The sequence below is a fragment of the Pelophylax lessonae genome, assembly GCF_965119305.1.
Source record: "Pelophylax lessonae genome assembly, chromosome: 1".
NCBI lineage: Eukaryota > Metazoa > Chordata > Amphibia > Anura > Ranidae > Pelophylax > Pelophylax lessonae.
Genome location: NC_138768.1, coordinates 119185218 through 119197792, shown reverse-complemented (window position 1 = coordinate 119197792; position 12575 = coordinate 119185218). Strand labels below are relative to the sequence as shown.

At 43.4% G+C, this 12575-nt stretch overlaps 1 protein-coding gene across 1 annotated transcript in view; it reads right to left on the bottom strand.

Annotated features, from left to right (window-relative positions):
• Positions 1-1181: 1181 nt before the first annotated feature.
• SREK1IP1 (SREK1 interacting protein 1) overlaps positions 1182-12575 on the bottom strand; it is a 185088-nt gene continuing 173694 nt past the window's right edge. Inside the window, exon 5 of the mRNA XM_082248201.1 lies at positions 1182-1557. Within this exon, the coding sequence (XP_082104327.1) occupies positions 1383-1557 (175 nt within the window). The 3' untranslated portion in view covers positions 1182-1382. The remainder of the gene's footprint in view (positions 1558-12575) is intronic.

Sequence of the window (12575 nt, the reverse complement as noted above, 5' to 3'; positions counted from 1 at the left end):
CCATTCCGATCCGCCTGTCCGTTTTTTTGGCGGATCTGAACGGATGCCCCATGCATCTCTATAGGGCATCGGATGTCAGCTGAGACATGTCCGCTGACATCCGATCCGTCAAATCTTGACGGATGGAAACCCTATTTTCCATCCACCCAGCGGATCGGATGAGAACGGAAAGGCAGTCCATTCTCATCTGATTCCCCCATAGAGAACAGCGGGTTCCTGACATCTGTGTCTCCGCACACAGAGCGGAGACAGAGATGCCATCCGCCTGCTCAGCGGGGGGATCGGCAGATCGATTACCTGCTGAGAAAAATGGAGTCCGCCAGGTGTGAAAGGGGCATTACTGGAATGTGAGTCTGATGGTCCTGCTAGCTCTTTCTTGTTTCTCCTAATACCCACCACAGGAGAAAGAGTAATGGCACAAAGATCAGCAGGAGGAACCAGTGATAGCTGTGGGCAACGGAGGAGACCAGCACTCCTAAAGTGTCAGTTTACCTGCCGACTTCAAGAGAAGATTTCTCAGGATCAGAGTGGCTTTCAAAGGCAAGGGCAGTAGTAAGATTTTTGAGACTTCTTTACATTTGACATTCTTTACATTTACTTCACTTTCTACTGTAGTGTCAAGGTCACTTAAAAGCCGAGATAAATTTGTAATTACAATTTCTTCCATCAAACAAACCTACCCTTTTTTTGTGCCAGCATATATTATGCCAAGGGGTCAGAGCTGTGCTGAAATCAACTTTATTTAATTAAGTATTTACAAAAGAGGTTTTATTTAGATAGTAAGCTCTTATGAGTGGGGCCCTCCGAACCCTATTTCATTGCATTGTACCTGTGCTGTCTCCCTTAAGATTGTAAAGCACTGTGCTCTAATAGGAAGCAAATAATAATACAAGTTGTGCCACAAACTAGCAGAAAGATGTGCCATTACCATTTTCACCAATTGAATAAAGGAGAAAGAACAAACAATGGTATAAACAAAAAGAACCCTCAACAGAATAGAGCAAAGCATCCCTCTAAAAATGATCAATTTCTTTATTCTTTTGTCGTACATACAAAATGATTCTAATCAGGCTTATTCAGTAACACAGATTGTTGTATTTTGCACATCATCAATGCCTTATTAGACAAGTCTGATTGTGTCAATACAATGTGACCCCAATCAGCAGCCTGCAGGTTTTTTTTTTCATTGCTTGTACCTCAAAAAACAGCGTGCAAGGCACACTGTTCATAATATTTCATACGAAAGCCTGTTTGTATAGAATCAGGTATTCATGCTTTGCTCCAGTGGTGATTTTCTCTCTGTAGCAGTCCTGGCTATTTTCCATAATGACGGAACCCAAAGGCTTTAATTGTGCACAATGTTCTGGCTACACAACCATTAGTCAGTCACTGCTGGAGGAATCTGAACTGCTTGAAGACGACGAGGAATGACGCTCACGTTTCCCATTTTTTTTCCCTTTCTTGTGATGTTTTTCTTTTTTCTGCTTTTTCTCTTTCTTGTGACTTTTACTCTTCTTTGCTTTGGGGCTGTCTTCAGAATCACTCGATGAATAGGATCTGCAATGCAATATTAAATGCGAAAAGTCTTTTTACATCATAATAGAGTGTGGGGTGCATTTAGAATCTTCGTATGTTAAAGTCATATCTTCTTAAACCCTGAAGGTGGAAAATATTTAGCTGATGATCACCACCATCTCTTTAAATATTACTTTTACTGAGAGTTCTTTAAGGCTCGCTTCACATATATGTGAATTGGATCAGTTTTGAACCGCATGCGATTCGCATAACACGTGAACCCAACGGCTTTCAATGGAGCTGGTTCACATATGTCCGGTGTGGCCGCGGTCTTGTTTCTAAAAAGACTCCTGCGTGTTTTTCAGTCCAGTTCAGGTGCGATTTCAAGTAAAAATTCACACATCAACCGGAAAAGAAAACCGCACTGGACTCCTTTTAAAAACCGCGGCCCTACATATGTGAATCGAGCCTTAAAGTATGAATGATCAATATTCATAAAATCAAAACCAATGTTTGTATGTAAGGAAATAGAGTTTGCTTCATTTTTAGGCTTTATACCATCTTCACAAATACATTCACATTTATGTTAATATAATAAAAAGGAAAACCACAACGCCAATTAATGTACAATACAAAAAAAAAAAAGAAACTGTTTCTGAATAACTCATTACTTCATTTGTTTTGTTTCTAATTTGTTTTTGAGAGAAGTATAGAACTATATGTATTTTAAGGGGTATTCAAAATGTTTTGTAGTATGCATATTCTAGGAATATTATAGTTATATGTAATTTTGAATGTAATTTTAAAACTAATCAGTTTTTTTAGTAATAATTTTAAAAATGTGCAAGATTAAATAAAAGTGAATTTTACACATATATATATATATATATATATATATATATATATATATATATATATATATTTTTTTTTTTAATTCTGAAAATACTTTTTTTTAAGAAATAAAATATTTTTTATTCAAAAGAAAGAAAGGAAAAAAAGAAGTTTTTACAATTCTCTATAAGAAGAAAAAAAAAAAAAAGATACAAAACAAAGAAAAAAAAAAAAAGACCACCACACAAAAACAACAAACCCCCTAGATCACTATGTTCAACTAGCAAACTTTTTCCCGAAACCCACCAACCCCTCATCTGGAGGCCTCCAAAACCGAAGAGCCCCAGAAATTTATTTTAATTTAATTTAATGGGTCTATTTGGAGTTTTTTTGTTTCACTCAATATTCCCACATCACCCAACATTCATACTTTAATAATTGGATGCAATTAACCACTTGAGCTCCGCAAGATTTTACCCCCTTTATGACCAGGCCATTTTTTATTTAGCATTGCGCTATTTTAACTGGTAATTGCACAGTTAGGCAATGATGTACCTGGTGTCAATTCTGTAATTTTTTTCACACCAATATAGCTTTCTTTGGTGGCATTTCATCACCATTGGGTTTTTTTTATTTTTTGCGATATAAACAAAAAAAGACTGACAATTTTGAAACAAAAAAAAAATATATTTTTTTACTTTCTGCTATTATGATATCCAATAAAAAAATTCATAAATTTAGGCCAAAATGTATTCTATTACAGGTCTTTGTTAAAAGAAAAATCCCAATAAATGTGTATTAACCACTTGAAGACCAGGCTGTTTCTGGCACTTTTTGTTTACAAGTTTAAATCAGTATTTTTTGCTAGAGAATTACTTATAACCCCCAAACATTGTACTTTTTTTTAGCAGAGACTCTAACAAAACTGCGATTGTTGCAATTTATGTCACGCGTTAATGAATTAAATAAAACAAAACCCAAATTTTTTTTAAAACGTGAAAGATGTTACAGCGACTAAATCGACACCCTACATGCCACGCCTAAAACTGTGCACACTTATGGAATGGCGACAAACTAGGGTGCTTAAAAATCGCAATAGGCGATGCTGTAAAGCCTTTACAGGTTACCGGTTTAGAGCTACAGAGGTGGTCCAGCACTAGAATTATTGCTCTTGTTCTAACATTACTATATCTCACATGTATGGTGCGATTACCATTTCCATATGTATGTACGGAGGGATGGGGCGCTTTCATTATTTTTTTTCTTATTTAACATTTTATTTTTACACTGTCTCTTAATTTTTTTTTTTTTGATCACTTTTATTTTTATTACAAGGAAAGTAAACACCCCTTGTAATAGAAATAAGCAGGACAGTGCTTCTTAAATGTGAGATCTGGGGTCAAAAAGACCCCAAATCTCTCCTTTACCTTTAAAAGCAAAAGATCGAAAAGGAAAAAACGCTTTTTTGATCTTTTGCGTAAAAAAACGTGTTCACTTCCAGCCTGTACTGCGGTCAGCAAGTGGTAAATGGCTTGTGTGAAAGTTATAGCGTCTACAAACTATGTTTTTTTCCCCACTAGTAATGGCAGTGAACAGTGACTTATAATTGGACTGTGATAGTGCGGCAGACAAACTGACACTAACTGATGCTGGGGGGGGGGGGAGGGAACTGACTGACACTGACATCACCAGTGACACTAATACAGTGATCAGAGATAGTAATATACTGTGCATCATTGAGGAGAGAGAGAGGGGGCAGCAAGCTGCTTGCTGTGGGGGCACTCAACAGGGAGGGAGGGACCAGGAGAGCCAAAGAGGAACCCTAGAAGAGTCTGCTCTGTGCAAAACAACTGCACAGAGCAGGTAAGTAGAACATGTATACAAGCAAAAAATTGGGGGAGCAAACCCTGAACATGTATATCTAAAGCCAGTGCAGCTATGGACCAAGCAACATGTATATTAAAAAAGAATAGCGCACACATGCAAAAGAAATGACTATCAAATATGAAGACAATCCATAAATAAAAATGGGGATTTAGTCCCACCATATGGTAGTGTAGGACCCACTGATAATGGGGTACTTTGACGCAGTGGTGGGCTTGAGCACGATATGGCCATATGGTGGGACTAAATCCCCATTTTTATTTATGGATTGTCTCCATATTTGATAGTCATTTCTTTTGCATGTGTGCGCTATTCTTTTTTAATATACAAGTAGAACATGTATGTTATTTTTAACAAAAAAACAAGACTTGGAGTAACTCCATTTTTTTTGAGAAAAAAGTATTCCTCTAGGGTAGTATCTGTACATTGCAAGGATTTTAACAAACTTTGTTGCAGATTCCTTCCTTTTGTTATTCTGAAGGAATAGCTGTTTGTATATATGTGTCCATGTGGAAAGTGAATCTGGATGGGAATGGTTTTTGTAATTATCAATCAGCTGTTGCACCTGCAAGGCTCTAATGAGGAAAATTGCAGGGTCTGCATTCAATTAGATGTGATTTCCCTTTGGGAGTATCTAGCCAACAATGACACTTTTGTTGCAGGGGATGTCCAAAATGTGACTAAAGGCCCGTACACACGTGCAGATTGTCGGCCGAAAAGATTCGGCCGACGACAGATCGGCCGATTTTCGGCTTGTTAGTATGATGCTTCTGACAGCCGACAGCGCACTTTCGGCCGAACAGAATCTGTCGTGCAAGCATTAAAATTTTTGTATGCCGACACCAGAACGGCCGATTGTTCGCCAGTCAGTACAGATTTCGGCCGACAGACAGCAGATTTGCAAGACTGGGCATGCTCAGAAAAGAAAAAACACAGGGAAAGTTTACCATCACATGACATCACTTCTGCAGTCGGCTGTTGTTGGCGGACAAAATTCGTGTGCAGTCTTTTGCACTTTTCAGCGGACACGACAGCCCGGGGACAAAAGACGGCCGATCGTTCGGCCGACGATCGGTACGTGTGTACGGGGCTTTAGTGCAGACTTCTGGGAAAATCTGTGAGCCAATCACACAGGCAGGTAATTACATTTTCCGGTGGGCGTTCTGTATACCATCTGTGTAACAGAACACCTCCAGGCTGCCATATTGCATTGCCTTTAACATAACATTACAAATGTAATTTTGATAACATTCAATGACAATATGACATGTGTCGCAATTTGTATACGGTATATATATTTTTTTATTTGCTAATTATTTTCCCCCACGAGTTGAGTTACCCTTCACATTTTGTGTGAAAACATTTAGAATTCAACCCCAAGTATCAAAAAGGTAAAACTCATGGAATAAAAAGGTGACCTATTTATCTACAGTAATAAGGGTCCAAATATACAGTACAAAAGTTTTTCTTTTCTTTCCATTTGTTATACTTTTGTCCAAAGATTGCATGAAATTTTTTTTTTCCCGCGATAAAATACTAAGAGAAAACATTATTTGTAATGAAAAATATGATCCATGTATTATTCAGTGATTCTAAGTAATGATGAATTAATACCTCAAACAGAAGGCTGATAGCAGAAATGTAAAAATTTCTTTAGCCTATAAGGCCCCTTTCAAACATACGGTCCGTTTGTCCGTTTTTCATCCATCCGTTGATGGATGAAAAATGGACATCAATGCATCTCTATGTAAAAAACGGATGACAACGGATGATCATCCGTTAACATCCGTTTTCATCCGCTTCCGTCAATGTCCATTTTTTGGAACGGATGAATGCCCTATTTTTCATCCGTCAAAAAAAAAAAAAAAAAACAGGTCGGACAAAAAACGGATGTTAACGGAAAAACGGTCCGTTTTTCATCCGTTTTTGCATAGTAGTGGATGTAAAAAAAACGGATGAAAAAAACAGATGAAAAACTGATACATTTTAACGTGACTGAACTGATGAACTGAACGGACCGCATGTGTGAAAGGGGCCTAAGGGTCATATATGCGGAGAGAGTTTCAAGAGATAACTATAACGTTTTTAATAAGTATATACTGGTTAAAACAGGGATATTTTATTTTTTCCTCTTTGCTCGGGAGAAAACTGGCAGTGCATTAGGTAAATCTATTGATCAGAAAAGGTTTGAAAATTGGCCAACCATAAACCAATCATTATTTGCAGGTGTTCAGTACTGAAAAGTGGTTCTTGCTGTGAGAACATAGCAGCTAAAGCTATTGATCAGCAAGGGATTGAGAAGTGACCTATCATAGTGTGCCTCTTTATGAAGAACATAGCTGTTAGTCTCATCAGTTAAAGACTACAGCAAAGGAGTCTAATATTAGGGCTTATATTAAAGTGACATTACTCATATGTAGATCAGGTTTTTCCCATAAACGGTTATATAATCTACACATAAAGGGAAACTCCAGTCAAGAATGAAAAATTTCCTTTTTTTTTTGAGAGAGACAGACAGAGAGACAGACAGACAGAGAGAGAGAGAGACAGAGAGGGGGAGGGAGGGAGAGAGAGAGGGGGGAGAGAGAGGGAGAGAGGGAGGGAGAGAGAGAGGGGGAGGGAGAGAGAGAGAGGGGGAGGGAGGGAGAGAGAGGGGGAGAGAAAGAGAGGGAGGGAGAGAAAGAGAGACAGAGGGAGGGAGAGAGAGAGAGAGAGAGAGGGAGAGAGAGGGGGAGGGAAAGAGAGGGAGGGAGAGAAAGAGAGGGGGAGGGAGGGAGAGAGAGAGAGGGGGGAAGGGAGGGAGAGAGGGGGGAAGGGAGGGAGAGAGAGAGAGGGAGAGAGAGAGAGAGAGAGAGAGAGAGAGAGAGAGAGAGAGAGAGGGAAGGGAGGGAGAGGGGGGAGGGAGAGGGGGGAGAGGGAGAGAGAGAGAGGGGGAGGAAGAGGGAGAGAGGGGGAGGGAGGGAGAGAGAGAGGGGGAGGGAGGGAGATAGAGAGGGAGGAGAGAGAGGGGGAGAGAGAGAGGGGGAGAGAGAGATGGAGGAGAGGGAGGGGGGAGAGAGAGAGGGAGAGAGAGAGGTAGGGGGAGGGAGAGAGGGAGGGAGAGAGGGAGGGGGAGGGAGGGAGAGAGGTAGAGGGAGAGAGAGAGAGAGAGAGAGAGAGAGAGAGGGGGGGAAGAGAGAGAGAGAGAGAGAGAGAGAGAGAGAGGGAGAGAGGGAGAGGGAGGGAGAGAGAGAGAGGGAGAGAGAGAGGAGGGAGGGAGGGGTAATGTGACCAGCGTAAAATATATGAAACATAAGGGTACAAAGGAAAATATTTGAAAGTTTTTTCACTTACCGTAAAATCCTTTTCTCTGAAGTTCATTGACAGACGCAGCTCCATATTCTTCATGACCATTGGGTTATGCTGCCCCCTACAGGAGTAGGGCACTAGGCAGGAAAAAAAACTTTACCACACCTATGGGGCAGTCCCTGCAGGCATACATTCAAACACTCTGCTATAGCCTTCAGTTTTGTTGCAAGCAGTGTTTAGAAGAAAAAAAAAAAAAACATCCCACTCATAATTAGAGGGGCGGGTGCTGCGCCTTTTAATGAACATCAGAGAAAAGGATTTTACAGTCAAAAATCCAGTTTTTTCCATTGTTCATTGACAGGCGCAGCTCCATATTCTTCATGACCATCGGGACGTCCCAAAGCAGTATTTGCATGAGGGGTGGGAAAAAAATGCAGAAAAGAATGTAATTCCCCAAAGGATAAACTTAGCCAACCAGTGAACATGGAGCTCAACCAGAAACAACTGGAGCTCACCTAGAAAACATACACCCTCAAAGAGAATATTTCTCTTTTAAACAGCAGCCTGCAAAACCTTGCGGCCAAAAGAAGCATCCGAAGATGCCAACACATCTACTTTGCAGAATTTTGTGAATGTGTGCACAGACGACCAAGTTGCCGCCTTGCAAACTTGCATCACTGAAGCCTGACGGCGAAAACCCAAAAGGCACTCGGCGCCCTAGTAGAATGCGCCTTCACAGGGAAAGGAGGAACCTGACCCTTCAGTGAATAAGCCTGTACCACCATCTGTCTGATCCACCTGAAAATGGTCGCAGCAAACGCAGCCAATCCCTTTCGAGGTCCTTCGATGAGTACAAAAAGAGAGAGTCCGATTTCCTGAAAGATTCAGTAGCTGCCAGGTAAACAAATTGCCCGAACTACATCCAAAGAATGCAAGGTCATTTCCTTGGGATGCTTGGGCTTAGGACAGAGTGAAGGCAGCACAATGTCTTCATTAAGATGGAAATCAGAGACCATCGTAGGAAGAAAGGAGTGGTTAGGTTCAAGGATCACTTTAGCTCTCTGGACCACCAGATAAGGTAAACGGCAGGACAGCGCCGCCAATTCAGATACTCTGTGGGCAGAAGTAATAGCCACCAAAAAGGCCACCTTCTGAGACAGTGTAAGCAGAGGAATCCCCCCAACATTCTCAAAAGGAGCTTTTTGAAAAACAGAAAATACCATATTAAGATCCCACGGAGGTAACGGGGATCACCTCGGAGGATCCAAATGGCGAACGCCTTGTATAAAAGTACAAATCAAGGCATACGTAGCCAAAGGTCATTGGAAAAACACAGCCAAAGTTGACACTTGGCCTTTGATAGTGCCCAAAGCCAACCGCTGTTAAACCCTTTTTTGAAGAAAGGTCAAAATCCTAGCCACCGAGAACGGCGAGGATGCACCTTAAGAGATCCGCACCATGAGATGTACGATTTCCACGTACGATGATAGATCTTCCTAGAAGTAGACTTTTTGGCCTTCAACAGTTTTAGAATCACCGAGTCAAAAAGACCTCTATCCTTCAACACCTGGCTTTCAACAGCCAAGCTGTTAAAGCCAGCGATTGTAAAGCAGGATTGAAACAGCAGATCTTCCTTGAGAGGAAGTTTCCACGGAGCATCGGCGACCAACCTTACCAGATCTGCGCACCAAGACCAGCGAGGCCAGTCTAGGGCCACCAGGAGGACCGGAATTCCTTCCACCTCTATACTGTGCGGCAGGAGTTTCAGCGGAGGGAACGCATAGATCAGCCGATAGTGACCCCAAGGAGCCACCAGTGCGTCTGTGGCGTTGGCCAGAGGATCCCGCGACCTGGCTACAAACCTCTGACTCTTCTTGTTGAGTCGAGCCGATAACAGGTCGACGTTAGGAGTCCCCCACCGGACACGCAGGAGGTGAAACACCTCCGGGTGCAGAGACCATTACCCCTGATCCAACACCTGACGCCCCAGGTAAGCCACCTGCCAGTTTTCCACACCTGGGATGTGCACTGCAGAAAGAGCTAGAACAAACTTTTCCGATCATTTCAGGATCTCAGCCACCTCCTGGGCCGCCAAGACACTCTTGGTGTCCCCTTAATTGATGTAAGCCACGGCCGTGGCATTGTCTGATTGAATCCAGACTGGACGACCTTCTAAACGATTTGTCCAGTGACTCAGGCAAAGCTTCCAAAATATTGATCGCTAGTCTGGACTCTTCTACTGTCCAGGACCCCTGAACACACAGCTTCCAGAGCAGTCCTCCCCAGCCGGATAGGCTGGCGTCTGTGATTACCACAGTCCAATACAGTGGGAGGAAGGACTTGTCCTGGCGTAGTGCTAACGAGTTAAGCCACCATAGTAGAGCAGTCTTTGGGTTGGGACTCCGAATCATAGTGTCAAAAAATTTTGGATCTTTGTTTCATTTGACAAGAATCTCCCTTCATAGGGTCTCTTGTAAAACTGAGCAAAAACGGAACAGCCTTGAAGGTTGACACCATCAGACCCAAGGCCCGCATGCAGGTCCGCAGAGAAGACAGATTGCTGGATAACAGCAGATTAATTACCCGCTGCAACTTTTGCAGTTTGTCCGGGGAAAGAAAATCCCTAGCCGAAGTGGAATCCAGAGTCAGGCCCAGATAATCCAGTTTTAAGGATGATAACAGGGCAGATTTTTTAAAATTGATATTCCAACCGAACTCTTGCAGAGTCCGTACAGTGATGGTCAAGTCACCCAAAAGGGCTGAATGATAGTCTGCTGTTAAGAGGAGATCGTCCGGTACCCCATTACCGTAATCCCCTGTTGTTGCAGTAATGCCAATACTGGAGCCAACACTTTGGTAAGGACCCTGGGGGCAGAGGCCGAGACCAAAGGGTAATGCCACAAACTGATAATGCTCCTCTCCTACAGCGAAGCGAAGAAAATGCTGGTGTCCAGCGTAAATAGGGATGTGTAGAGAAGTGTTCTTGATATCTATGAAAGCCAAAAAGTCTCCTTGGTGAAGAGACGCCACTACTGTGCGAATTGACTCCATTCAAAACTTCTGTACCCGCACAAAGCGGTTCAGAGCCTTGAGGTCCAGGATTGGACGTACTTTGCCTTCTTTCCTAGGCACAGTAAACAGGTTTGAATAGAACCCCTGAAAGCATTCCTGAGAAGGAACCGGCACAATCACCCTTTGCGACAGCAGATCTTGTACCCCCTCTCGTAGACCCCTTAACCGGTCTGGAGATCGGCGTAGATTGAACGGGAAGAACCTTTTCGATGGTCGAGACCAGAATTCGATCTTGTAACCCGATCGGATCAGTTCATGGACCCATTTGTCCTGAGCCAAGGAAGTCCATGGTTCCGGAAAGTAGCAAAGATGTCCCCCCACCTCAGATATGAGGGAGGGCGTCCCTTAATGTAGATGGGGATTTGTCGGCAGGTCTGGATTGGCCTTTTCTCGGCTTACCCGACCAGGTCTTCTTGGATCCTTTCTCCTGCTTGCCGGAGGCACGAAAGGGCCGCCTGTGGGCTGCGAAATAAGGCCCCCGTCTATTATGTGGTGACTTGCACTTGGCAGATTGAGGAAGAAGAGTATTCTTTCCACCTGTGGGCCCTTTGATTAACTCGTCCAACGAGGAACCAAACAAACGGTCTCCCGAAAAGGGGAGATCTGATAGAGCCTTTTTTGAAGCCTGATCTGCAGACCAGCTTTTTAGCCACACCATGCGTCTAATAGCTACTCCCACCACGGACACTCTGGCTACCAGGGGGGCCGCATCGAGCAACACATCACATATAAATAATAGGGCTTGGACCATTTGGTTCGTTAGCTCCGTCAGACCCAGAGAGAGCTGTTCTGTTTCCAAGTCACTTTTTAGAAACTTTGCCCATTCTGTAATGGTCTGGGAGACCAAAGTGATCACGAAGATCGGTTTTAGTAGTGAGCCCGCTATCATGTGTAAGTGGCGGGACTCAATCATCTATCCACAGGGTCTGTAAAGACTGGGGACTCTTCAACTGGGACCACAGTATATTTGTTCAGTCTGGAAACCGAATGGTCCACCTTCGGTGGTACGTCCATCTTGCGGACACCGCGTCCGTGAAGGGGTAGAACCTTTTAAACACTTTGGCACCACTAACATCTGTTTGATGCGCCCCAACTATTTGTTGACAATTTTGTCAAAAAGTTCCAGACAAGGGAAAACCTTGTCCAACTTCTGGGATTTGCCTGTGCCAAAAGACACCTGCGTCCCTGACGCAGAATCATCCGCCATTTTTAGGGAGGGGAGAGCATAGGGCGCTTATTACTTGTGGTATTTACTAGTGGTATTTTTGATAATCACATCCACTTTTGACACCAGGTTTTCCAAAGCTGCCGTTAAAGCAGACAGGGGTTGCGACCCAGGGGGCCCTGCAACTGCAAGGAGGGGGATCAGTAGGTGAAATTTGTTCCTGGGACTCCATTATAAACCCCTCGAATATCGCAGTGTCACTTTAAGAAACTGCAAAAAAACAGACCGCACCACTGGTACCACAAGTCCCAGCCACTAGCACTGCTGATAGCAGGGTGAGTGAGAAGACCTACAGGGACCCCAATAGACATACCACCAATCGATATGGAGATCGTTCTGCTATGGTGAAAAAACTATCTTCACAGGAAGAAAAAAAACCTGGGTCATCACTAGAGAAAACAGACTCCAAGAAAATGGCTGCCCAATGCATTCCTATGAGGAAACCACACAAACATGGCCGCCCATGCATTTCAATGAGAAAAAACGTATAATGAGGCAGAACGATTCAACAGGAAAATGGCGGCCCCCATGGCGCGCCATGTGGTCTCCAGGACCCCTTAAGGGGTCCAAAAGATAAGTGGCATTGGGGGGTCCCCGGCAGAGACCCCCCAAGCGGATCCGCATAGCGGCCTCAACGCATCCACCCCCCATCGGCGACCCCCATCGCTGACTGGGGTAGGTATCTCTATGACTGGTGGGGAGGGAGGCCTTGGGGGAGCCTGGCGCACCCACAGAGAGGCCAGGGGAAATGAGTACACGA